This window comes from Pseudophryne corroboree, chromosome 6 (genome assembly GCF_028390025.1).
Source record: "Pseudophryne corroboree isolate aPseCor3 chromosome 6, aPseCor3.hap2, whole genome shotgun sequence".
Lineage (NCBI taxonomy): Eukaryota > Metazoa > Chordata > Amphibia > Anura > Myobatrachidae > Pseudophryne > Pseudophryne corroboree.
In genome coordinates, this window is record NC_086449.1 from 482,701,280 (window position 1) to 482,725,906 (window position 24,627).

Consider the following 24,627-nt stretch of genomic DNA (forward strand, 5'->3'; position numbering starts at 1 on the left):
GTGGATTTATGCTGATTTATACTGCAGTAAATAAGTTGATCAACTAATAAGTGGCCACAGGGTGAAATTATAAGCCGTGTTATGAATGTTGTTTGTATAAATGTTTAATAAATGTTATATGTTTTAATTTATACTGATCAGGATAGCGCTTCATTTTATCTTTTGTGGTCTTTTGTAGGGAGGTCTGCGACGTCCCCCCCCCCCCCCCTTTCCGGTCATGGCTGCGACGGGGCTTCTATCTGTAAGCTCCGTCCAGCTTCTCAGGTCATGGCTGCGACGGGGCTTCTATCTGTAAGCTCCGTCCAGCTTCTCAGGTCATGGCTGCGACGGGGCTTCTATGTGTAAGCTCCGTCCAGCTGTTGCAGGAGACAGTGGGCTGCCTGTGGCTGTGAGGGTGCTCTTTGTGAGGACCGACACGCCATGCGCTGTCCTTGCAGCAGCACTATCCCGGACCCATGTTTTTCCAGAAACTGGGAAGGGATGTGCCAAGTGTAAAAATTAAAAAGTAAAAAGTAAACATGAAAAATTAATAAAATCTTCCACCAAGTGTGGGAAGTCCCCACAAGCCTTGTTATTGCTGTGAGCACGGAAAAAACACTGAGGTCGTACACTGAGGTACTCTGGGATATGGAGGGGTGGAGAGTTCTAAATTTAAATATTCAGTGCCTTTGTTTCTGCTAAGCCGTCCATATCCCAAGAGTACTCCAGTGACCCCTAGTGGATGAAAAAGAAAATCAGGTTAAACTTCCTGAGAGCAGCCTGTCCCATATGCTGGCTCCTTAGTATTTTTTTTTTTTTTAAAGGTGAAATTAACTGTTCAGAAGCCAAATTACAATAAAACTGCATTTGTATTAGACAATGAAAAGTACCTATAATCGGAAGAAACGCCAAAATGCACCATTAAGCAATTGCCATAGAACATTTGCACATCTTAGAATGCACTTACAGCATCAGCTTCTCTTGCCAGTTCAAACAGGAGTGCCAGCGTTTCCCCAGCTGCAATTCTCATGTTCACATCGTCACAGGACAGCAGTCGTGGCAGTTTATGAAGATAGCTGTTAGAATCAGAGTTTACATATATAGATGGCCATAACATAAGGTGTGCATGTATTCTTTCCTAACAGTACAACGGTGGCCTTTCCTTACTTGCAAGCCCTGCAACTGCCTTTATTAAGCAGTCTCGGCACTCGTAGGGAGTAACTAATGATCACTCTTGGCCCAACTCTGCTCTCAAAACCAAATACAATAGGCTAAACAATTACATTACAGGGAAAGGATTATTGTTCCTGGCTGAAAAACAATGCTTATTATAAATAGATAAGTCTTCAAATGACTGAATTTTAGCAAACATTTACTTACATGTCAATTTTCTTCCTCACTTCACTAGTATGGCAGATAGTCAGCAGTAGAGCCCATGATACAAGACACTGGATGTGAAGTGCAGAGCACGAATCTGCCCCACCTTCTGCATGGCACTGTTTGGTGAAGAGATTTTCCATACACTCCATTGTTGCATACAAATCCTGGGGAAAAATGCAGCAAAGGAATGTGAATGCTATAAAATAAAATTCAGCAAAATTAAAAAATACAGCCAGACCACTTCTTACCTCAATGTCATCTGAAGCAATGAAGCAGCAGAGTCCCAAGTATGTTGCACACTGAAGAAACAAAGAACAGTTTAATGACCAAATACTTACAGGGATAAGGTCGTATTTGAAAGAACTGTGCCACATAAAATCACTGTAATTCAGTGTAATTGCAGCTCGAGTTGCATATTTTTAATTCTATAAATATACATTTAGATAACTTGACTGACTTTTAGATCTTACAAAAATTGTGCCAGCAGACTGAAAAAAATGTTTAGGTAAAAATTGTAGGAAAGCATGACAATTTTATCATGTGACAAATTGCCACACAACACAGAGCTAGGTGGAGCTTCATGTAATATCTAGACACTGTCACCAGAGGCCCATAAGTATGAACTAACGTGGAGAAAAGCAATCCCAAACAAGTGTCTTACATATGCACCATGAGCAGATCCAGGCTGCATTCTGCACAATTGACCAGTAAAAATAGGATTTTGGTACTTACCAGGTAAATCCTTTTCTTTGAATCCATAGGGGGCACTGGAGTACTCTTGGGATATGGACGGGCTTCCGTAGGAACAGCACTGAATATTTAAATTTAGAACACTCTACCCCTCCATATCCCCGAGTACCTCTCAGTGTTTTTTACTGAGCCGAACAGGAACTATAGAGAGGTTGACAATGGAGTATTACATATAACATAACGGACAATAACGAAGTCGACACATAACGTTACTGACAACTAAACAGTTGACACCCTAACCAGCACTTGTAATTTGAACCAGTCGGTGAAAGTGTGTTACCATAAGATCCTCAGAACTCACCACAACTAGGTAAAACTGCTCTGGGTGGGTGTCCAGTGCCCCCTATGGATTCAAAGAAAAGGATTTACCTGGTAAGTACCAAAATCCTATTTTCTTTATCATCCACTAGGGGTCACTGGAGTACTCTTGGGACGTACCAAAGCTTCCCCCGTGGGCGGGAGAGCTGTTTGGCACTTGTAACACTAGGCGGCCAAAGCTAGATGCTGATGCCGCAAACGTATCAAACTTGTAAAAGCGCACAAACGTGTGCACTGAAGACCATGTAGCCGCACGGCAAAGCTGCGTCGTAGCAGCTCCCCGACCAGCTGCCCATGAAGTTCCCACAGAACGTGTGGAATGAGCGGTTACTGACGTAGGCGGTTGTAACCTAGCATGAAGGTAAGCCTGACGTATGGTCAGTTTTATCCATCTGGATAAGGTTTGTTTAGACGCTGGCCAACCTATCTTGGCAGCATCATAGAGAACAAACAACGTATCCGTCTTACGAACTGAAGACGTTCGGGATACATAAACGCGTAATGCGCGTACCACATCCAGAGTTCCAGAATGTGCTGTCAACACAGGAACTACTATTGGTTGATTGATGTGAAAAGATGACACTACCTTTGGTAAGAAAGCGGGATTCGTCCGAAGTTCCGCTCTGTCATCATGAAACACCAAATACGGTGCCTTGCATGACAAGGCACCCAAATCCGAAACACGCCTTGCCGAAGCTAATGCTAGGAGAAAAATTGTTTTCCAAGTGAGACTTTATATCCACTTGCTGTAAGGGTTCAAAATATGAAGACTGTAAGAACTCTAAAACCAGATTCAAGTCCCATGGCGCTGTAGGTGGAATGAATGGAGGCTGTACTCTGAGGACACCTTGGAGAAAAGTGCATATAGACGGCAATAGAGCCAATCGTCTTTGAAAGTAAATTGACAAAGCAGATACCTGCACCTTTAGTGTAGATAAACGCAGTCCTCCATCTAACCCTGTTTGTAGAAACAACAAAAGGCGGCATAACTTGAAAGATGTCGGAAAATTCCGAGCTTCACACCAACCTATATAGGCACGCCATATTCTGTAATAATGAGCTGCCGTAACCGGCTTCCTAGCTCGTAACATGGTTGGTATAACTGAATCTGGAATGCCCTCTCTTCTTAAGAGGGCGGTCTCAACAGCCACCCGGTCAAACGCAGCCGCGCTAAATCGGGGTAAAGGAACGGACCCTGTTGTAACAGGTCTGGACGCAGTGGGAGCGGCCAAGGATAGTCTGCGAGTAGTCCTCGGAGATCCGAGAACCAAGCTCTCCGAGGCCAATGAGGCGCCACTAGTATGACTGTGACAGACTCTTTTGATCCGTTTTAGCACCAGAGGGAGCAACGGAGACGGTGGAAACAGATACACAAGACTGTACGGCCACGCGACAGTGAGAGCATCCACCGCCACTGCCTTTGGATCTCTTGTTCTGGACACATACTGGAACGTTTGGTGATTGTGTCGAGACGCCATCAGGTCCACCTGAGGATAACCCTATCTCTGAACCAACATGTGAAACTTCTGGATTTAATGCCCATTCGCCTGGATGAAAATCCCGACGACTGAGATAATCCGCTTCCCAGTTGTCCACTCCCGGAATGAACACTGCCGACAATATCACCTGGTGGCATTCCGCCCAATTGAGGATACGAGCTACTTCCCGCATTGCTATGCGGCTTCTCGTTCCTCCTTGTTTGTTGATGTATGCGACCGCCGTCGCATTGTCTGACTGCACTTGGATAGGCTGAGAGCGAAGCATGTGCACTGCTTGTCGTAGCGCATTGTAAATTGCGCGGAGTTCCAGGACATTTATAGACAGCAATTTTTCGTGATCCGCCCAGAGACCCTGGAGCTGACAATTTTGAATTACCGCTCCCCAACCTCTGAGACTGGCGTCCGTAGTCCGAATTATCCAATTCCAGCCTCCGAACCGTCTTCCTGCGGTTAAATTGTGTTCCTTGAGCCACCAGAGCAGAGATACTCTTGCCCTTGGCGACAACCTCACCCTGTGGTGAATCTGCAGATGCGAGCCCGACCACTGGGCGAGCACATTCAGCTGAAATGGGCGAGAGTGAAATCTTCCGAACTGAAGCGCCTCGAAAGCTGCCACCATTGTGCCTAAGAGGCGAATGCACAAGTGTACCGACACTGTGCGTGGCTTGAGCACTAATTGTACTAGATGGCGTAGAATTTGTACTTTCTGCTGTGGTAGGTAAATTCTTTGATTGACCGTATCGAGAATCATACCTAGGAACTGAAGGCGTTGAGACGGAATTAGATGTGATTTTTTGAAGTTGACAATCCAACCGTGGTGAACCAGTACCTCGTATGTTAGCAGCGCATGTTGGAGAAGTATCTGTTGAGACGGAGCTTTGATGAGCAGATCGTCTAAATATGGAACTATTGTCACTCCCAGGGATCTGAGATGAGCTATCATGACAGACATCACTTTGGTGAATACCCGAGGCGCTGATGACAGGCCAAACGGTAGAGCCTGAAACTGGTAATGGTTCTGGCGTATTGCAAACCGTAAGAATTTCTGATGAGGCTGCCAAATTGGAATGTGTAAGTACGCATCCTTGAGGTCTAGCGCAATCATAAATTCCTTTGGCTCTAAACCCGCAATCACCGAACGCAGAGACTCCATCTTGAATCTGTAGTAAGTTACGTACTGATTGAGACCCTTTAAGTTCAATATTGGTCTGACTGAGCCATCCGGCTTCGGTACCACAAAAAGACTTGAATAATAACCGACCCTGTTGGTGTACAGGGACCGGAATCAAAACTACCGAATCCAGTAGGGACTGAATGGCAATTTGCAGAACCCTCCTCTTGCCGTCCGACAGAGGCAATCCTGTCTTGAAAAACCGCAGAGGCGGAAGATAGTCTAACTCTATTTTGTAACCTTTTAACACTAAATTGCGGATCCACCCATCCGCGGATGTGTGGAACCACGCCAAATGGAACGTCTGAAGGCGTGCTCCCACAATCGGAGAACAGAGATGGGCTGGTAGCCCGTCATGCCACTGGCTTGTCGGTAACCTTAGCGTCCTGGCGAGTTGTGTTGGAAACCACGTCCGCGACCACGTCTAGCAGGCGTGGCTGATCCTCTGCCACGTCCTCGAAAGGGCTGAGGTCAAAAGGATTTGAACGAAGGTCCAGCGTACCTTCTTCTTGATACCGGTGGAAGCAATGGTAAGAAAACAGACTTACCTCCCGTAGCCTCAGCAATCCATGCGTCCAATTCAGGACCAAACAACTTCTTGCCATCGTAAGGCAACGCCTCTATACCTCGTTTGACCTCTGCCTCCGCATAAGCACGCAGCCAGAGTGCTCTTCGTGCCGTAACTAGCGACGATGAAATACGAGAAGTGAGCTGACAGACGTCAGTAGACGCTGTACAGAGATACTCCACCGCCTCAATCATTTGATTTACAAGAATTATCAGATTTTCGTCATGTAAAGCAGATTTGAGTTCTGTAAGCCATATTATGAGTGCCTTAGTGACCCAAATGCCAACCAATCCAGGTCTTAGCATCACACCTGCTGCTACATACATGGATTTTAGCATAGTTTCTATCTTGCGATCTGAAGGGTCTTTAAGCGTAGTAGCTGCTGGCACTGGTATGGTTAATTTCTTGGTAAGCTTTGACACTGAAGAATCAACTATTGGTGGATTCTCCCATGTACATGTTACCGAGTCTGGAAACGGGTAACTAGACTTAAATCTGCGAGGTATAGAAAACCGTTTATCTGGATTCTGTCGTGTTTCTACTAACATCTGATTAAGAGATTCCGACACAGGAAAACTTATTGGAGTTTTTTGTCGTTTAGTAAATACGACCTGATCATTTGTGAGAGGCTCCTCAGTTTCAGTAAACTTCAGAGACTGACGTACCACTCTGATGAGATCATCAATGCCGGAACGGTTAAAATCCTCGCCATCTGACTCCACTTCGCCCTCCTCACCCTCATCTTGTTCCGTGAGGTCTGGCATGGAATCGTCAGAATGCAACATAGCAGACACTGGAAAATCATAAGACATATGAAATTTATCCCGTTTACCCAAAATGGATTTGGACCTTTCGCAAGGCTGAGACGCCTCCGGTAGTTCTGGCGGTCTCACACTAGACTCAGATCTTACCGTTTCCCGCTCCTGAAGAGCGGCGGTCAATTCTGTTTGCAACCTATCTAGTACATTTACTAACATACCCCACGGAGGGTCCGGTGAGGACATTGGTTGTAAAACTGGAGCAGAAATGGTATTCTGAACCGAATTCACAAAACATACTGTACATGTGGTAGATCCATCCGGTAATACACTGTTACAGACTTTGCAATTATGCTTTTTAGTTTTTGCTGGTGCCTTACTCATTATGGCGACAGACAATACACAAACACAGACACTTGCACGACTCCGTAAAATAGCAGTAAGGTGTCTCTGTATATATATATATCTGGCCAAGTGCAGTACACGTGGCCAGTACTATGAAATGTGATCCCAAATTCCCACTAACACCCCTGCGCCTCCGGTGGAGTAGAGATGTAGGATAGGAACGTTCTGGAATCACAGAGGAAGACACAGGAAGCATGGTTAAAATGGCTGCCATGCTTATCCATATAATCACAGTGCAGTTTCATATTAATATTATTAACAGCCTGTGTAATCATTATAAAACAGCCTCCCTGCCAGTATAAACATCATTATATATTTATATATGTGCTATACTATCCACAGCCTGTTGCTGCTGTCCTTTCCCCCCCCTCGCATCTGCTCCATAGTGTGCAGTGCGGGCAGCGGGCACCCCAGGACCTGGGAGCGCGTGTCAGCGCTATGAGACACGGGCAGCAGCGCTCAAGCGGCGGCCGGAAGTGCGGGAGAAGCGGCGGCCGGACCCGTTGAGAGACACGGGTACCCTGTAAGAAGCGCCGGAGCAGCGGGAGAAGCGGCGGCCGGACCCGACTTCAGAGACGCGGGAGCAGTGTAGGACAGCGGGCGCTATGTTACCCGGCGGCCGGAGCAACTGCGGCGGGCGGCAGACAGCCGAAAGACACCAGCGTCTTCCCCACACGTCGGGACGGCAGCGGAAGCTGACCGCCCCGTTCTCCCCCCTCACATACCTGCAATAGTTGTCTGTGAAGAGGCTCCGACGGGGCTTCTTAGTAAGCGCCGGCCAGCCTGCAGGAAGTGTGTGTGTGGCTGTGAGGGAGCTCTTTTAGAGAGGCCCGACACGCCCCTGCTGCTATCAGCAGCTGCACTATCCCTGACCCTGCCTTTTGGAAGAGGGAAAGGGATGTATAAAATAGTAAAAATAAAAATTCAAAGAAAAAATTCAAAGTAATTGTGGACTCAGCCACATAGCTGTTACTACTTCGAGCACAGAAAAAACACTGAGAGGTACTCGGGGATATGGAGGGGTGGAGTGTTCTAAATTTAAATATTCAGTGCTGTTCCTACGGAAGCCCATCCATATCCCAAGAGAACTCCAGTGACCCCTAGTGGATGATAAAGAAATGTCAGCCTATAAAAAGGCTCATACTAGGGCTTTATTAATTTTACGAGACTGCCATCTTCAATAACCAAGCTACTAACTGCCAGTTACATTGTGAACGAAAACAGATAATGCAAGTTACTGAACCAATACTTACAGCCTGACGAGCTTGCACACTTGCACTCCTATCACAAACAATGCTTTTTAGTACAGGAGCTAGTGTTTGGAAGACTTCCTCACTTTCAATTCCAGGGCCAAGCTGACAGCACAGAAGGCAGGCTAGTGCTGCAGCTGCACGCTGCTCTTCACCTTTACCTAAAGCAGTAGTCAACACAAATTAAGTCTTCAAACCAATTCTAGTATTAGCCAATGACAAACTTAGGTCAGCATTTTTGGAGGACAACCCACGCAATAGTAGATTAGACAAGTGAAGTATTCATACTTGCCTTTCTTAAGACAACGTTCAATGCTGTCTGTGAGAGTCATTCTCCTTTCCAGTATAAAGTCATAAAGAATCTTAGAAGCCAGCCCATTCCTCAGCCCTTCAAGTGCAGCTTGTCTCGTCTTCGCACTGAAAAAAAAAAAAAAAAATCAAAACTGATCTGCACTCTGATATAGACGTTATGGTCTGAACTTACAGTTGATAACGTGATTTCTCTTATGTCCACAGGATAACATTGTGATATGGTTGAGCGACAGCGGAAATCACCAACACGGTCACAAGCATTCTGGCCTCCCAGGATGCATCGGGGCTTCCCCATAAAATCCCACCCACTGACTCAGTCAGATTAGTTCTTTCCACAGCGATTTAGGCAGGAGCATCAGGTAGAAATCTATTAAGACGATAACACATGCATACCCTTCCATACAAGAGGGAAGAGGTTTAGTGCTTGTCTAGATCCTCAAATCAGGTGCGTCAGGGTGGGATCCCTGTGGACATAAGAGAAATTACGGTATCAACGGTAAGTTCTTACCATAACGTCTATTTCTCTGGCTGGGTCCACAGGATTATCCACAGGATAACATTGGGATTCCCAAACCCAATTTTAGTGGTGGGGACGCTCCTGTTACACAGGAGGACCTTTCGCCTGAAGTCTGCGTCATGAGAGGCAAAAGTTTCCAAGGCATAATGTCTGATGTATGTGTTATGGAAGACCCTGTTGTGCTGCCCATGAAGGACCTACCTTACGTGTAAAGTGAGCAGAGACATTAGCCGGAGTAGGGAGATCTGCATGAGAATAAGCTTCTGATATTACCATTCGGAGCCATCTCGCCAGCGTCTGTTTACTAGCAGGCCATCCTCTCCTATGGAATCCGTAGAGGATGGAGAGAATCTGTTTTTCTAATGGCACTAGTACGATCTATGTAGATTCTTAAAGCTTGGACTACATCCAGCGACGCTTCTCCCGCAGATCGTCCCAATACCTAAAAGGCTGGGACTACAATCTCTTCATTCAGGTGAAACTTTGAAACCACCTTTGGAAGATACCCAGATCTCGTTCTGAGAACTGCTCTGTCTGGAAAAAAAAAAACTTAGGAAAGGAGACTTACACAATAATGCTCCTAAATCTGACACTCTTCTGGCTGACGCCACAGCCAGTAGAAAAAATAGGATTTTGGTACTTACCAGGTAAATCCTTTTCTTTGAATCCATAGGGGGCACTGGAGTACTCTTGGGATATGGACGGGCGTAGCCGAACAAGGGCACTGAATATTTAAATTTAGGACCCTCCCCCCCCTCCATATCCCCGAGTACCTCAGTGTACGACCTCAGTGTTTTTTACTGAGCGAACAGGAACGATATAGAGAGGTTGACAATGGAGAATACCTATAACATAACGGACAACACAATGTTGACCCATAACCTTACTGTCAACTAAACAGTTGACACCATAACCGATAGAACTTTATAATTTGAACCAATCGGTGAAAATGTGTTACCATAAGCTCCTTTGAGCTTAATATCAATGAAGTAAAACTTGTTACCCTAAGCTCCCTTGAGCTTAACACAACCCAGGTAAAACTGCTCTGGGTGGGCGTCCAGTGCCCCCTATGGATTCAAAGAAAAGGATTTACCTGGTAAGTACCAAAATCCTATTTTCTTTATCATCCACTAGGGGTCACTGGAGTACTCTTGGGACGTACCAAAGCTTCCCTCGTGGGCGGGAGAGCTGTTTGATACTTGTAACAGTAGGCAGCCCAAAGCTAAATGCTGATGGCGCCACCATTTATAACGTGTAAACGTGCACAAACATGGTGCACATGAAGGCTATATAGCCGCGTTTTAGACACTCCACGACCCACTGGGTCTGACATTCCCACAGAACCTGTGGCATGAGCTATTACTGACGTAGGCGATTGTAACTTAGCCTTAAAGTAAACCTGACTTGTAGTCATTATTATTACCCAACTGGATAATGTCTGCTAAGAAACTGGCTAACCCCAGTTGGCAGTATCATAGAGAACAAACAACGTATTTATATCACATACTGTTGACGTTCGGGACATATATAAACGCGTAATGCGTGTACCACATTCAGAATTCTAGAATGTGCTGTCCACACAGGAACCCCTATTGGTATATTGATGTGAAGAATACGAAAGCGTGATTCGTCCGAAGATCTGCTTTGTCATGAGAAAACTCAAATACGGTGGCTTGGAATACAAGGCACCCAAATATGAAAACAAAACCCTTGCCGAAGCCAAGGCTATAAGAAAATTGTTTTCCAAAGTGAGAAACTTAATTCCCATTTGTTGAAAGGGTTCAAAATATGAAAACTGTAAGAAATCTGAACCCAACTTCAAGTCGCCTGGCGCTGTAGGTGGGATAAATAGAGTGTGAACTTTGATGACACCTTGTAGAAAGATGTGTACAGACGCCAATAGAGGCAAACGTCTTTGAAAATAAGTTTACCACACAGATACCTGCACTCTTCGTGCAGATCAACGCAGTTTTCCATCCCACCCCGTTTAACAGAATACGGGTTACTTGAAGGATGATGTTGGAAACTTCTGAGGTTTACAACCTATGTAAGCACACGAAATTTTGTAAAAATGAGCTGCCTTAAACGGCTTACTATTTCGTAACATGGTTAGTATAACCGATACTGTAATGCTCAATTTCTTAAGAGGGCGGTCTGCACCCTCACCCCGTCAACCGCAGCTGCGGTACCTAGATAATAGGTACATAGGTAACTATGGGTAAACTAACGTTCCCTGATGTAACAGGTTGGACGTATTATGAGCGGGCCAAGATCGTGTGCAAGTATTCCTTGAAAATTCGAGAAGCAAACTTCTCCGAAACCCATGAGCTACCACCAGTATGACTGTGACAACTGTCTTATGAGCCGTTTTGACAACAGAGAGAGCAGCGGAAACTGGTGGAGCCAGATACACGATGATGAATGACCACATGAATGTGAGAGACTCCACCGCCACTGCCCTTGTGATCTGTTTTGTACACATACTGAGCTTTTGTAATTGTGGCGAGATGCCATCATGTATACTTGAGGGTAACCCCCTTCTGTGGACTCACCTATGAAACACCTCTGGATTTAATGTCCAGTTTTCAGGATCCAAATTCTGACGGGTGAGATCCTCTGTCTAACAGATGTCCACTCACGTAATGATCTCTTGACATTTTCACATAATGGTGTTCTGAGCCATTGAGGATTTGAGTCACATGCCGCATTGCCATGCGGCTTCTTGGTTCTCACTGGTTGTTGTGTATGCAACTGCCGTTGCCTTGTTTGACTGCTTAAGGCCAGCGTGAGACAGGCATCAAACATTTACCTGAAACTCATGGTTGTTCCTCTCCACAGAAATCTTTAGTAAAAGGCGAAAGATTTATTCGTTCTGAAGAGAAAATAGAGTATATACCTGGTCAGACTGAAAGCGAATCATGTATTGCATTGTAAAATGCACAGAGTTCTAGGACCTTTATCGACAGCAATCTGTCGTGTTTTAGAACCTTTGTCGCTGATTTTAACTACAAATCCTGACCCTCTGCGACTGTCGTCCAGAGTATATGCACCCTTTTCCCTCTGTGGGAAACGCGAGTGAAGGGTGGTGAACTAAATTGAAAACACATCTTTATTCTTAATAGGTGAATACACCAATGTACCGCTAGTGTGCGTGTTTTGCACTAATTACTAGACGTACATTTGTTATTGCTGGTGTAGTAGGTAAAAGTCTTTGATTTACCGTATTTATCATCTTACCTAGGCATTGACATCGTTTAGACGGAATTAGATGCGATTGTTTTCGAACTTGATCTGCTACCGCAGTATACCTTAGTAGCGCAAGTTAGAGGAACTTTGTTGAGACAGAGTTCTTATGTGAGATGAGCTATCATCCCAACATCACTTTGGTAAATACCCAAAGCGATAAGCAACGGTAGATATGAAATGGTTAATGGTTGTGGCGATTTGCAAACGCTAGAACCTGTGATGAACATACCGGACTGGGTAAATACGCATTGTCAAGATCAAATGCAATTATGCAAATTTTGTGGCTCCAATAAGCAAATACTAACCGCAGAAAATCCATTTTCTACTGTAGTAAATGACTTTTGATATTGCGACAGAGCTGTTTGGTCTTGCTAAAACAGAGGTGAATAAATAACTCTGACTCTGTTGGCGTACTACTGCCTGGTTTATAAACCAGCAAAGACTAAATGACAACCTGCCAAACCGTTCGACAGAGGCAGTTTTGTACTTTAAGCTGTAAATAGCTGAGACATGTATGAGTTGAAGTCCTGAAACCTCGCAAATGTAACATGTAAAGACGCGCTTCCACAATTGTAAAAGAGGTCATTAAACCACTGGCTTGCTGACTGTAACGTCCTGTCGTTACAAGGCGTGACTTTCTTATAAAGGAATAAAACGCCGTTACAAGTATTGTATGCGCTAATGGCAGAATATCCTAAAGGGATAAAATGGCGTTACACATATATCAAATTTAGGAGCAAACAAGCTCTGGTCTTGTCGCACTTAACTAGCGACAATGAAAATAACCGGCGTTAGCAGAAGCTTTACAGATATACTTTGCAGCTTCTTTTAACAGTGATCGGCATGGTTCCATACATAGATTCTAGTGACCCAAATGTATCTGTGGTTTTTATAATGTTTTCCAAAACCCCGCACTATCTGAATGCTGGACTAATGTACACTTCTCACTTGTAGTTATCGGTGTGAGATTTGACATAGAATCGTGCATTAAATTATAAGACTAGTGAAATAAACACTCTGGTACCCAAAGGAAAATTGTCACTTTGGAAAGACTGTCTTTTGTTAGCGCTGGCGGAGTTATTCTGAGACTCCGATTACCGCTGTTTTAATTTGAATTGCCAATGTTAACATTTTTAGTCTGCACTAGAGCCTTATTTGCTATGTAGACAGACATCATAATAGGCAACAGACAGACACTTGCACGCCTTAATAACATTATTATATGGCATATATCTCTATATATATATTGCTGAACAGCATATTTATTAGGAAACTAAATTGTTCTTTATGTGAAAAGCAGTTCACATGGGCATGAAACCGGAACCAAATTCCTACTAACACCCCTGCGCCTTCTGGTGGCTTAACGATGTAGGGCAGGAATGTTCTAGAATTATCCTGAAGTAAAAATTCCCACTAACACCCCTGCGCCTCCTTGTGGATTAGAGGTGTATGGTCTAGAATTATAACTGGAAAACCAGCAATGATTAAAATGGCCGTCATGCCATGCTTTCACAGAAAATCACAGTACAGTTTACCTGCTGCAGTTTTAATATATATAGGCTTAATAGCCTATTATACAGTTACTATGCTTATATACAGTTATAACCCAGTTGTAGGATACAGTAAAATATATGCATTTAGTCAAATAATATGAGCACTGCCTGCAGTGTATTTATTTTGCAACCTTAACCAAAAATAACAGAAAACTTGGTTAAACGTGCAATAGGTTATGCCACTGATAACCTATTGCCAGCCAAAGCCTCATATATATATTATATATATATACAAAGTGTTTACACATATAATCAGTTCATACTGATATTATAGACAGTTATGCCAGCAAAAGCTTTATTATATATTATATATATATAAAACGTGCTGTATATCACAGTACACAGTGTACATTGTTTAAAGTGCTGCGCTGCTTGAACCCATGCAGCCTTTGCTGCTGCTATGGGTATTATTCCCCCTCCCCCCCCCCCCCCCCTGCATCCCCATGTTACCTGCAGCGTACGGGGATCGGGTGCAGGGAGAGCAGGAGAGCCTGTATCTAGCGCCGGGGAGCCGACCGGAAGCTCCTTCTTTCAGCAGTACACAGTCTCCCTGTGTCTGCGGTGTTTCACTGGGAGAGTGGCCGGCGTCCTTGAGTGACGTGCGGCCGCTCTTTAGTACACAGGAGAGTGTCGGCGGCGTGCCGGGCCATCCGAGCAGTGAGAGCGGCCGGCGTCTGAGTGACGTGCGGCCGCTCTGTTTAGATGAGCGCCCGGAGAGTGCGGCATAGCGGTGCCGCATCAGAGCAGTGAGAGCGCCCGGAGAGTGCGGCATAGCGGTGCCGCATCAGAGCAGTGAGAGCGGCCGGCGTCTGAGTGACGTGCGGCCGCTCTGCTTAGTTCAGCCAAGGAGTCGGCGCTGCGTAGTGGTGGCGGGCCCTCAGAGCAGTGAGAGCGGCCGGCGTCTGAGTGACGTGCGGCCGCTCCGTATAATGTAAGGAGAACCTTTCTCATTCTAACCACTATCAGGTGGAACTTCATTGCTTCAGCGGGACCCGTCAGCGGCGTGCTCAGCGGCGGCCAGCTCCCTGTACAGTTAACACTCACACAGCAGGGCGGCAGCGTGAGCTGACCGCCCTGACCCCCTCACCATACCTTGTAGTGTCGTACTTCTGTAAGCTCCGTCCAGATTGTGACGGGGCTTCCATCCTGGCTGTGACGGGGCTTCTTACTGTAAGCACCGTCCAGTTTTCAGCTCTCCTCCTGGCTGTGACGGGCTTGTAATCTCCGTCCAGTTGCAGTAGGAGACAGTCTGCCTGTGGCTGTGAGGGTGCTCTTTGTGAGGACCGACACGCCATGCGCTGCCTTGTAGCGCCTGTGGCTGTGAGGGTGCTCTTTGTGAGGACCGACACGCCATTCGCTGCCCATGCAGCGGCACTATCCCGGACCCATGTTTTTCCAGAAACTGGGAAGGGATGTGCTAAGTGTAAAAATAAAAAGTAAAAATTTAAAAATAAAAATCCAAGTGTGGATATACCACAAGCCTTGTTCGTGCTGTGAGCACCGAAAAAACACTGAGGTCGTACACTGAGGTACTCGGGGATATGGAGGGGGGGGAGGGTCCTAAATTTAAATATTCAGTGCCCTTGTTCGGCTACGCCCGTCCATATCCCAAGAGTACTCCAGTGACCCCTAGTGGATGATAAAGAAAGTACTTTAGCCGTTAACCATTTAAGATCTGCTCTCTTAAGTGGTTCAAACAGAGGACCCTGGAGGAATTTTAGAACTAAATTCAAATCCCAGGGTGCTGCAGAAGGAACAAATGGAGGTTGAATATGTACAACTCCCTGAAAGAAAGTACATACATCCTGTAGATCAGCAATCTTTCGCTGAAACCACAGTTAATGCTGATACTTGAACTATCAAGGAAGCAACTTTCAAACCTTTATCCAATCCTGCTTGAAGAAAATCCAAAATTCTGGATACTTTAAAAGATCTTGGATTCAAATTTTTTCCAGTACACCAATGAATATAGGCTTGCCATATTCAATGATACACACGAGCTTAAGAAGGTTTTCTTGCTCTAAGCATAGTTTGGATTACTTGTTTTGAAAATCCTCTAGCTCAGGCATTCCCAACCACGGTCCTCAAGGCACACTAACAGTGCAGGTTTTAGTGATATCCAGGCTTCAGCACAGGTGACTTAATTAGTAGCTCAGTTATTTTGATTTAACCATCTGTGCTGCAGCCTGGATATCACTAAAACCTGCACTGTTGGTGTGCCTTGGGGACCGTGGTTGGGAATGCCTGCTCTAGCTTCTAAGAGATTTCAACAGCCACGCCGTCATAGACAGGCGATCCAGATGTTGCAATAAGGACCCTGCATTAGCAGATTTGGACGTTGAGGGAGCAGTATTGATGCTTCCACGGACATCCTCAGTAGATCTGTGTACCAATGCCTTCTTGGCCAAGCTGGAGCTACAGGTTGAGTATCCCTTATCCAAAATGCTTGGGACCAGAGGTATTTTGGATATCGGATTTTTCCGTATTTTGGAATAATTGCATACCATAATGAGATATCATGGCAATGGGACCTAAATTTAAGCACAGAATGCATTTATGTTTTATATGCACCTTATACACACAGCATGAAGGTCATTTTAGCCAATATTTTTAATAACTTTGTGCATTAAACAAAGTGTGTCAACATTCACACAATTAATTTATGTTTCATATACACCTTATATACACAGTCTGAAGGTCATTTAATACAATATTTTTAATAACTGTATTAAACAAAGTTTGTGTACATTGAGCCATCAGAAAACAAAAGTTTCACTATCTCAGTCTCGCTCAAAAAAGTCCGTATTTCGGAATATTCCGTATTTCGGATATTTGGATATGGGATACTCAACCTGTATTAGAATTATTGCTCCCTTTGCTTGCTTTATTTTTCTCACTACTCTGGGTAACAGATATTGGAGGGAACAGATATGCCAGATGAAATTTCCATTCTACTGAAAGTGCGTCTACAAGGACCGCTCCTGGGTCCCTTGTTCTCGATCCGTACCTTGGAACTTTGTTGTTTAGACGAGACGCCATGAGATCTCGCTCTGGTAGACCCCATCTGTTCACTAGTGTCTGAAACACTTCTGGGTGTAATGCCCATTCGGTTTCATGAATGGTGTGTCGACTGAGAAAATCCGCTTCCCAGTTCAGAACACCTGGGACAAACACTGCTGACAATGCCAGGAGATGGAGTTCTGACCATCTTCAAATGGGAGTTACCGCCTCCATCAGTCTCCTGCTGCGAGTTCCTCCTTGATTGAGGTACGCTACTGCTGTCGCATTGAGCGAATATAGACCGGTCTTCCTTGCAGACTGTCCTTTGCCTGAACTAGAGCCAAGTAAATGGCCCTTATGTCCAACAGATTTATTGGCAGGCGACTTTCCCTTGCGGTCCATTTTCCCTGGAACCACAGGCTTCCGAGTACCGCACCCCAGCCTTGCAGGCTGGCATCTGTTGTCAGGACTTGCCATTCTTTTATCCAAAAGGGTTTCCCCTTGTTTAAATGGTCTGTCTGTAGCCACCACGCTAGAGACCTTTTTACGTTTACTGGAAACTTTATCATCTGCTTTTTTATAGTCTGATGATTTCCGTTCCATTTGGTCAGAAGGTGCTGCAATAATCTGGAGTGGAATTGCGCATATTCCACCATGTCGAAGGTTGATACCATCAGATCCAACAGTCGCATTGCTGCATGGACTGACATTGTCTGGGCGTGCAACGCTTCCTGAGCCATGACCTGCACCTTGACTATCTTTTTCTCTGGTAAGAGAACTTTCTGTAGGTCTGATTCCAATATGGCCCCCCAAATGAACCATTCTAGGATATCAGATAATGGTTTCCCAAACAATATATTACCAATGAAAGGCAATGCTTCCAATACTTTCTTGGATTCCGCATCTGCCTTCCAGGTACGTAGCCAAACTGATCTGCGAGCGACTACTGTTAAGGCTGAGCTTTAGAAGCAACTGTACCTACATCAATTGCTGCTTCTTCCAAGTACTGGGCAGATTGTCTTAAACGGCAAAAACGATCCTCTTGCTCCCTAGTAGGAAAAGGGATGTCACTAGTTCCTCTCTCCATTCTCCCATTGCCTTTGCTACCCAGGCCGAGGCCATAGCCGGTCTTAACACTACTCCTACAAGAGAAAATTAATTTTTCAAAAAACTATCAACCCTTCTGTCTAATATCATTTAGCGAGGTAGATGACAGTGGTAAAGCAGATTTATGCACAAGTCGCAGAACATGTGCATCTACTTTTGGAGGAACTTCGCTTTTCGAACAATCCGCAGCTGGAAATGGATAAGAATTCCATCTTTTCGGAATCTTATATTTCTTACTGGGCATCGCCCAAGACTCATCCATTTCTGTCAGTTCATCAGATGATGGGAATTCAGTTTTCACTGATTTTGTTCGTTTAAACACAGGTGCTTAAGATTTTAACACTGTTTTAGCTGGCTCTTCCAAAGAGAACAGCCTTCACAGCATTAATAAGTTAAGCTACATCTTCTGAACTAAAACTCTGCGACTGATCATACGGAGTATTTGAATATACTGTATCATCATCTGTTGTATCATCTTGTGTAGTCCGTCTCATCTTCTAAGACGCATTTGTCTTAGTCTTACCTGTCCCTTGGTTGCTTGTAGAAGCTACTGGAACCAAGCTGTAGGAAAGGAGCTGCATGTATGCGGTAATAGTGTAACCTAACCCTTGAGGTGGTGCTACCAGAGCTAACCTGTCCGCTATTGAAGATAGAGCCTTTGCGAACATATTCCATGGTGGCTCTCTTGGTGGCTGAACCAACTCCTGTTTTTCTTTGCTGAAAAGCAAAACAGTTCGCACACAAGCCCTCATAAGTGACTAATTGATCCACATCAATTAACCCCGTCTTACAAGATAAGCATGTTAGGGATGTAGGAGTGCTTGATAAATTCTCCTCGTCACTTGCTGCTCACAGACATGGTAATAAGCTGTTAATGACTACACAATTTGTGACTGAAAATCACATATACATATATATATACACACACACACACACACATTATATATATATATATATATATATATATATATATATATATATATATATATATATATATATATATATATATATATATATATATATATATATATATATATATATATATATATGTATATAGAAGCGAGATCAATCTGCCCACAGTGCACCTGAATTGAGGGTCAGAACAGGACTGACATTACACAGAAAAGTCAGCACTCATACTAGCAGTCAGTCACATGTTAAAGCATTAAACCAGGGATGGGGAACCTTCGGCCCTCCAGCTGTTGAACTACACATCCCAGCATGCCCTGCAACAGTTTTTGCATGGCCAAATAGCAAAATTGTTGCAAGGCATGCTGGTATGTGTAGTTCAACAGCTGGAGGGCCAAAGGTTCCCCATCCCTGCATTAAACATTGTCATGAGAATACAACCCCCATTACAACTTATAAATAAGTAGGAAAATTGTACTTCTGTTTTAAACTGTTATAACATGCAGAAAACACAGTAATATACAGATCTCGTATGCAATAGGTACTAAAAATAAGAATTTACTTACCGATAATTCTATTTCTCGTAGTCCGTAGTGGATGCTGGGGACTCCGTAAGGACCATGGGGAATAGCGGCTCCGCAGGAGACTGGGCACATCTAAAGAAAGCTTTAGGACTATGTGGTGTGCACTGGCTCCTCCCCCTATGACCCTCCTCCAAGCCTCAGTTAGGATACTGTGCCCGGACGAGCGTACACAATAAGGAAGGATTTTGAATCCCGGGTAAGACTCATACCAGCCACACCAATCACACCGTACAACTTGTGATCTGAACCCAGTTAACAGCATGATAACAGAGGAGCCTCTAGAAAAGATGGCTCACTACAGCAATAACCCGATTTTTTGGTAACAATAACTATGTACCAGTATTGCAGACAATCCGCACTTGGGATGGGCGCCCAGCATCCACTACGGACTATGAGAAATAGAATTATCGGTAAGTAAATTCTTATTTTCTCTAACGTCCTAAGTGGATGCTGGGGACTCCGTAAGGACCATGGGGATTATACCAAAGCTCCCAAACGGGCGGGAGAGTGCGGATGACTCTGCAGCACCAAATGAGAGAACTCCAGGTCCTCCTCAGCCAGGGTATCAATTTTGTAGAATTTTACAAACGTATTTGCTCCTGACCAAGTAGCTGCTCGGCAAAGTTGTAAAGCCGAGACCCCTCGGGCAGCCGCCCAAGATGAGCCCACCTTCCTTGTGGAGTGGGCATTTACAGATTTTTGGCTGTGGCAGGCCTGCCACCGAAAGTGCAAGCTGAATTGTACAACAAATCCAACGAGCAATAGTCTGCTTAGAAGCAGGAGCACCCAGCTTGTTGGGTGCATACAGCATAAACAGCGAGTCAGTTTTCCTGACTCCAGCCGTCCTGGAAACATGTATTTTCAGGGCCCTGACAACGTCAAGCAACTTGGAGTCCTCCAAGTCCCTAGTAGCCGCAGGCACCACAATAGGTTGGTTCAGGTGAAACGCTGAAACCACCTTAGGGAGAAACGGAGGACGAGTCCTCAATTCCGCCCTGTCCGAATGGAAAATCAGATAAGGGCTTTTACAGGATAAAGCCGCCAATTCTGAAACGCGCCTGGCCCAGGCCAACAGCATGACCACATTCCATGTGAGAAATTTTAACTCCACAGATTTAAGTGGTTCAAACCCATGTGACTTTTGGAACCCAAAAACTACATTGAGATCCCAAGTGCCACTGAAGGCACAAAAGGAGGCTGTATATGCAGTACCCCTTTTACAAACTTCTGAACTTCAGGAACTGAAGCTAGTTCTTTTTTGGAAGAAAATTGACAGGGCCGAAATTTGAACCTTAATGGACCCCAATTTCAGGCCCATAGACACTCCTGTTTGCAGGAAATGTAGGAAACGACCCAGTTGAATTTCCTCCGTCGGGCCTTACTGGCCTTGCACCACGCACATATTTTCGCCAAATGCGGTGATAATGTTTTGCGGTTACATCCTTCCTGGCTTTGATCAGGATAGGGATAACTTCATCCGGAATGCCTTTTCAGGATCCGGCGTTCAACCGCCATGCCGTCAAACGCAGCCGCGGTAAGTCTTATAGGCCCTACACACTGGCCGATTTTTTGAAAGATATGAACGATCTCGTTCATAAATGAACGAGAACTCGTTCATATCTTTCAGTGTGGAGACTCCTGCGATGAACGATGCGCGTCCCCGCGCTCGATCATCGCTGGTCTCCCGTCGGCTGTGCATGCAGGCCAATATGGACGATCTCGTCCATATTTGCCTGCACTTCAATGCAGCCGCGTGACGGGGGGAGTGAAGAAACTTCACTCCCCCCGTCACTGCCCCCCCGCCGCCGGGTCGCTCGTCGGCCGTATCCGCCGTCGGGCAGGCCAGTGAGTAGGGCCCTTTAGAACAGACAGGGTCCTTGCTGGAGCAGGTCCCTTCTTAGAGGTAGAGGCCACGGATCCTCCGTGAGCATCTCTTGAAGTTCCGGTTACCAAGTCCTTCTTGGCCAATCCGGAGCCACGAATATAGTGCTTACTCCTCTCCATCTTATCAATCTCAGTACCTTGGGTATGAGAGGCAGAGGAGGGAACACATACACTGACTGGTACACCCACGGTGTTACCAGAACGTCTACAGCTATTGCCTGAGGGTCCCTTGACCTGGCGCAATACCTGTCGAGTTTCCCAACGGTTTATAATCATGTGGAAGACTTCTGGGTGAAGTCCCCACTCTCCCGGGTGGAGGTCGTGCTGAGGAAGTCTGCTTCCCAGTTGTCCACTCCCGGAATGAATACTGCTGACAGTGCTATCACATGATTTTCCGCCCAGCGAAGAATCCTTGCAGCTTCTGCCATTGCCCTCCTGCTTCTTGTGCCACCCTGTCTGTTTACGTGGGTGACTGCCGTGATGTTGTCAGACTGGATCAACACCGGCTGACCTTGAAGCAGAGGTCTTGCTAAGATTAGAGCATTGTAAATGGCCCTTAGCTTCAGGATATTTATGTCTCCAGACTTGACCATAAGCCCTGGATATTCCTTCCCTGTGTGACTGCTCCCCAGCCTCGCAGGCTGGCATCCGTGGTCACCAGGACCCAGTCCTGAATGCCGAATCTGCGGCCCTCTAGAAGATGAGCACTCTGCAACCACCACAGGAGAGACACCCTTGTCCTTGGTGACAGGGTTATCCGCTGATGCATCTGAAGATGCGACCCGGACCATTTGTCCAGCAGGTCCCACTGGAAAGTTCTTGCGTGGAATCTGCCGAATGGGATTGCTTCGTAGGAAGCCACCATTTTACCCAGAACCCTTGTGCATTGATGCACTGAGACTTGGCTCGGTTTTAGGAGGTTCCTGACTAGCTCGGATAACTCCGTCTTTCTCCTCCGGGAGAAAAGCCTTTTTCTGGACTGTGTCCAGGATCATCCCTAGGAACAGAAGACAAGTAGTCAGGACCAGCTGCGATTTTGGAATATTGAGAATCCAATCGTGCTGCCGCAACACTACCTGAAATAGTGCTACACCGACCTCCAACTGTTCCCTGGATCTTACCCTTATCAGGGAATCGTCCAAGTAAAGGATAACTAAAATTCCCTTCCTTCGAAGGAATATCATCATTTCGGCCATTACCTTGGTAAAGACCCGGGGTGCCGTGGACCATCCATACGGCAGCGTCTGAACTGATAGTGACAGTTCTGTACCATAAACCTGAGGTACCCTTGATGAGAAGGGTAAATTTTGACATGAAGGTAAGCATCCTTGATGTCCCGAGACATCATGTAGTCCCCTTCTTCCAGGTTCGTAATCACTGCCGAGTGACTCAATCTTGAATTTGAACCTCTGTATGTAAGTGTTCAAAGATTTTAGATTTAGAATCTGTCTCACCGAGCCGTCTGGCTTCGGTACCACAACAGTGTGGAATAATACCCCGTTCCCTGTTGCAGGAGGGGTACCTTGTTATCACCTGCTGGGAATACAGCTTGTGAATGGCTTCCAAAACTGCCTCCCTGTCAGAAGGAGACATCGGTAAAGCCGACTTTAGGAAACGGCGAGGGGGAGACGTCTCAAATTCTAATTTGTACCCCTGAGATATCACCTGAAGGATCATGGGGTCTACTTGCGCGTGAGCCCACTGCGCTCTGAAATTCATTGAGACGGGTCCCCCACCGTGAGGAATCTTTTGCCCGCTTGTCCACGAAAAGACTGCGCCTGATAATACGGCGTCTTCTCATGTTGAGAGGCGACCTGGGGTACAAACGTGGATTTCCCAGCTGTTGCCGTGGCCACCAGGTCTGAAAGACCGACCCCAAATAACTCCTCCCCTTTATAAGGCAATACTTCCAAATGCCGTTTGGAGTACGCATCACCTGACCACTGACGTGTCCATAACCCTCTACTGGTAGAAATGGACAACGCACTTAAACTTGATGCCAGTCGGCAAATATTCCGCTGTGCATCACGCATATATAGAAATGCATCTTTTAAATGCTCTATAGGCAATAATATACCGTCCCTATCTAGGGTATCAATATTTTCAGTCAGGGAATCCGACCACGCCAACCCAGCACTGCACATCAAGGCTGAGGCGATTGCTGGTCGCAGTATAACACCAGTATGTGTGTAAATACATTTTAGGATACCCTCCTGCTTTCTATCAGCAGGATCCTTAAGGGCGGCCATCTCAGGAGAGGGTAGAGCCCTTACAAGCGTGTGAGCGCTTTATCCCCCCTAGGGGGTGTTTCCCAACGCACCCTAACCTCTGGCGGGAAAGGATATAATGCCAATAACATTTTAGAAATTATCAGTTGTTATCGGGGGAAAACCACACATCACACCTCATTTAATTTCTCAGATTCAGGAAAACTACAGGTAGTTTTTCCTCACCGAACATAATACCCCTTTTTGGTGGTACTCGTATTATCAGAAATGTGTAAAACATTTTTCATTGCCTCCATCATGTAACGTGTGGCCCTACTGGAAGTCACATTTGTCTCTTCACCGTCGACACTGGAGTCAGTATCCGTGTCGGCATCTATAACTGCCATCTGAGGTAACGGGCGCTTTAGAGCCCCTGACGGCCTATGAGACGTCTGGACAGGCACAAGCTGAGTAGCCGGCTGTCTCATGTCAACCACTGTCTTTTATACAGAGCTGACACTGTCATGTAATTCCTTCCAACAGTTCATCCACTCAGGTGTCGACCCCCTAGGGGGTGACATCACTATTACAGGCAATCTGCTCCGTCTCCACATCATTTTTCTCCTCATACATGTCGACACAAATGTACCGACATACAGCACACACACAGGGAATGCTCTGATAGAGGACAGGACCCCACTAGCCCTTTGGGGAGACAGAGGGAGAGTTTGCCAGCACACACCAGAGCGCTAGATAATATATATATATATATATATATATATATATATATATATATATATATATATATATATATATATATATATATATATATATATATCTCTATCTATCTATATACATACATACATACATACATACATACATACATACATACATACATACATACACAGGGATAACCTTATATAAGTGTTTTTCCCCTTTTCTCTAACGTCCTAGTGGATGCTGGGGACTCCGTCAGGACCATGGGGAATAGCGGGCTCCGCAGGAGACAGGGCACATCTAAAAAGCTTTTTAGGTCACATGGTGTGTACTGGCTCCTCCCCCCATGACCCTCCTCCAAGCCTCAGTTAGGTTTTTGTGCCCGTCCGAGAAGGGTGCAAACTGGATGGCTCTCTTAAGGAGCTGTTTAGTAAAGTTTTTTTTTAGGTTTCTAATCAGTGATTCCTGCTGGCGACAGGATCACTGCAACGAGGGACTTAGGGGAGAGACTTG

At 45.4% G+C, this 24,627-nt stretch overlaps 1 protein-coding gene and 1 non-coding gene across 3 annotated transcripts in view; both read right to left on the reverse strand.

The window, feature by feature from the left end:
• Positions 1-24,627, reverse strand: part of IFRD1 (interferon related developmental regulator 1) — a 106,776-nt gene that overhangs the window by 36,746 nt on the left and 45,403 nt on the right. For both annotated transcript variants that reach the window (XM_063927276.1, XM_063927277.1), the window contains exons 4-8: positions 8,371-8,495; positions 8,082-8,239; positions 1,608-1,658; positions 1,360-1,523; positions 947-1,055 (exon numbers count right to left, since the gene is read on the reverse strand). In XM_063927276.1, the coding sequence (XP_063783346.1) occupies positions 947-1,055; positions 1,360-1,523; positions 1,608-1,658; positions 8,082-8,239; positions 8,371-8,495 (607 nt within the window). The remainder of the gene's footprint in view (positions 1-946; positions 1,056-1,359; positions 1,524-1,607; positions 1,659-8,081; positions 8,240-8,370; positions 8,496-24,627) is intronic.
• On the reverse strand, positions 11,685-11,799 carry LOC134938698 (U5 spliceosomal RNA). The gene has a single exon (XR_010181204.1). It is a non-coding gene; the product is annotated as a U5 spliceosomal RNA (small nuclear RNA).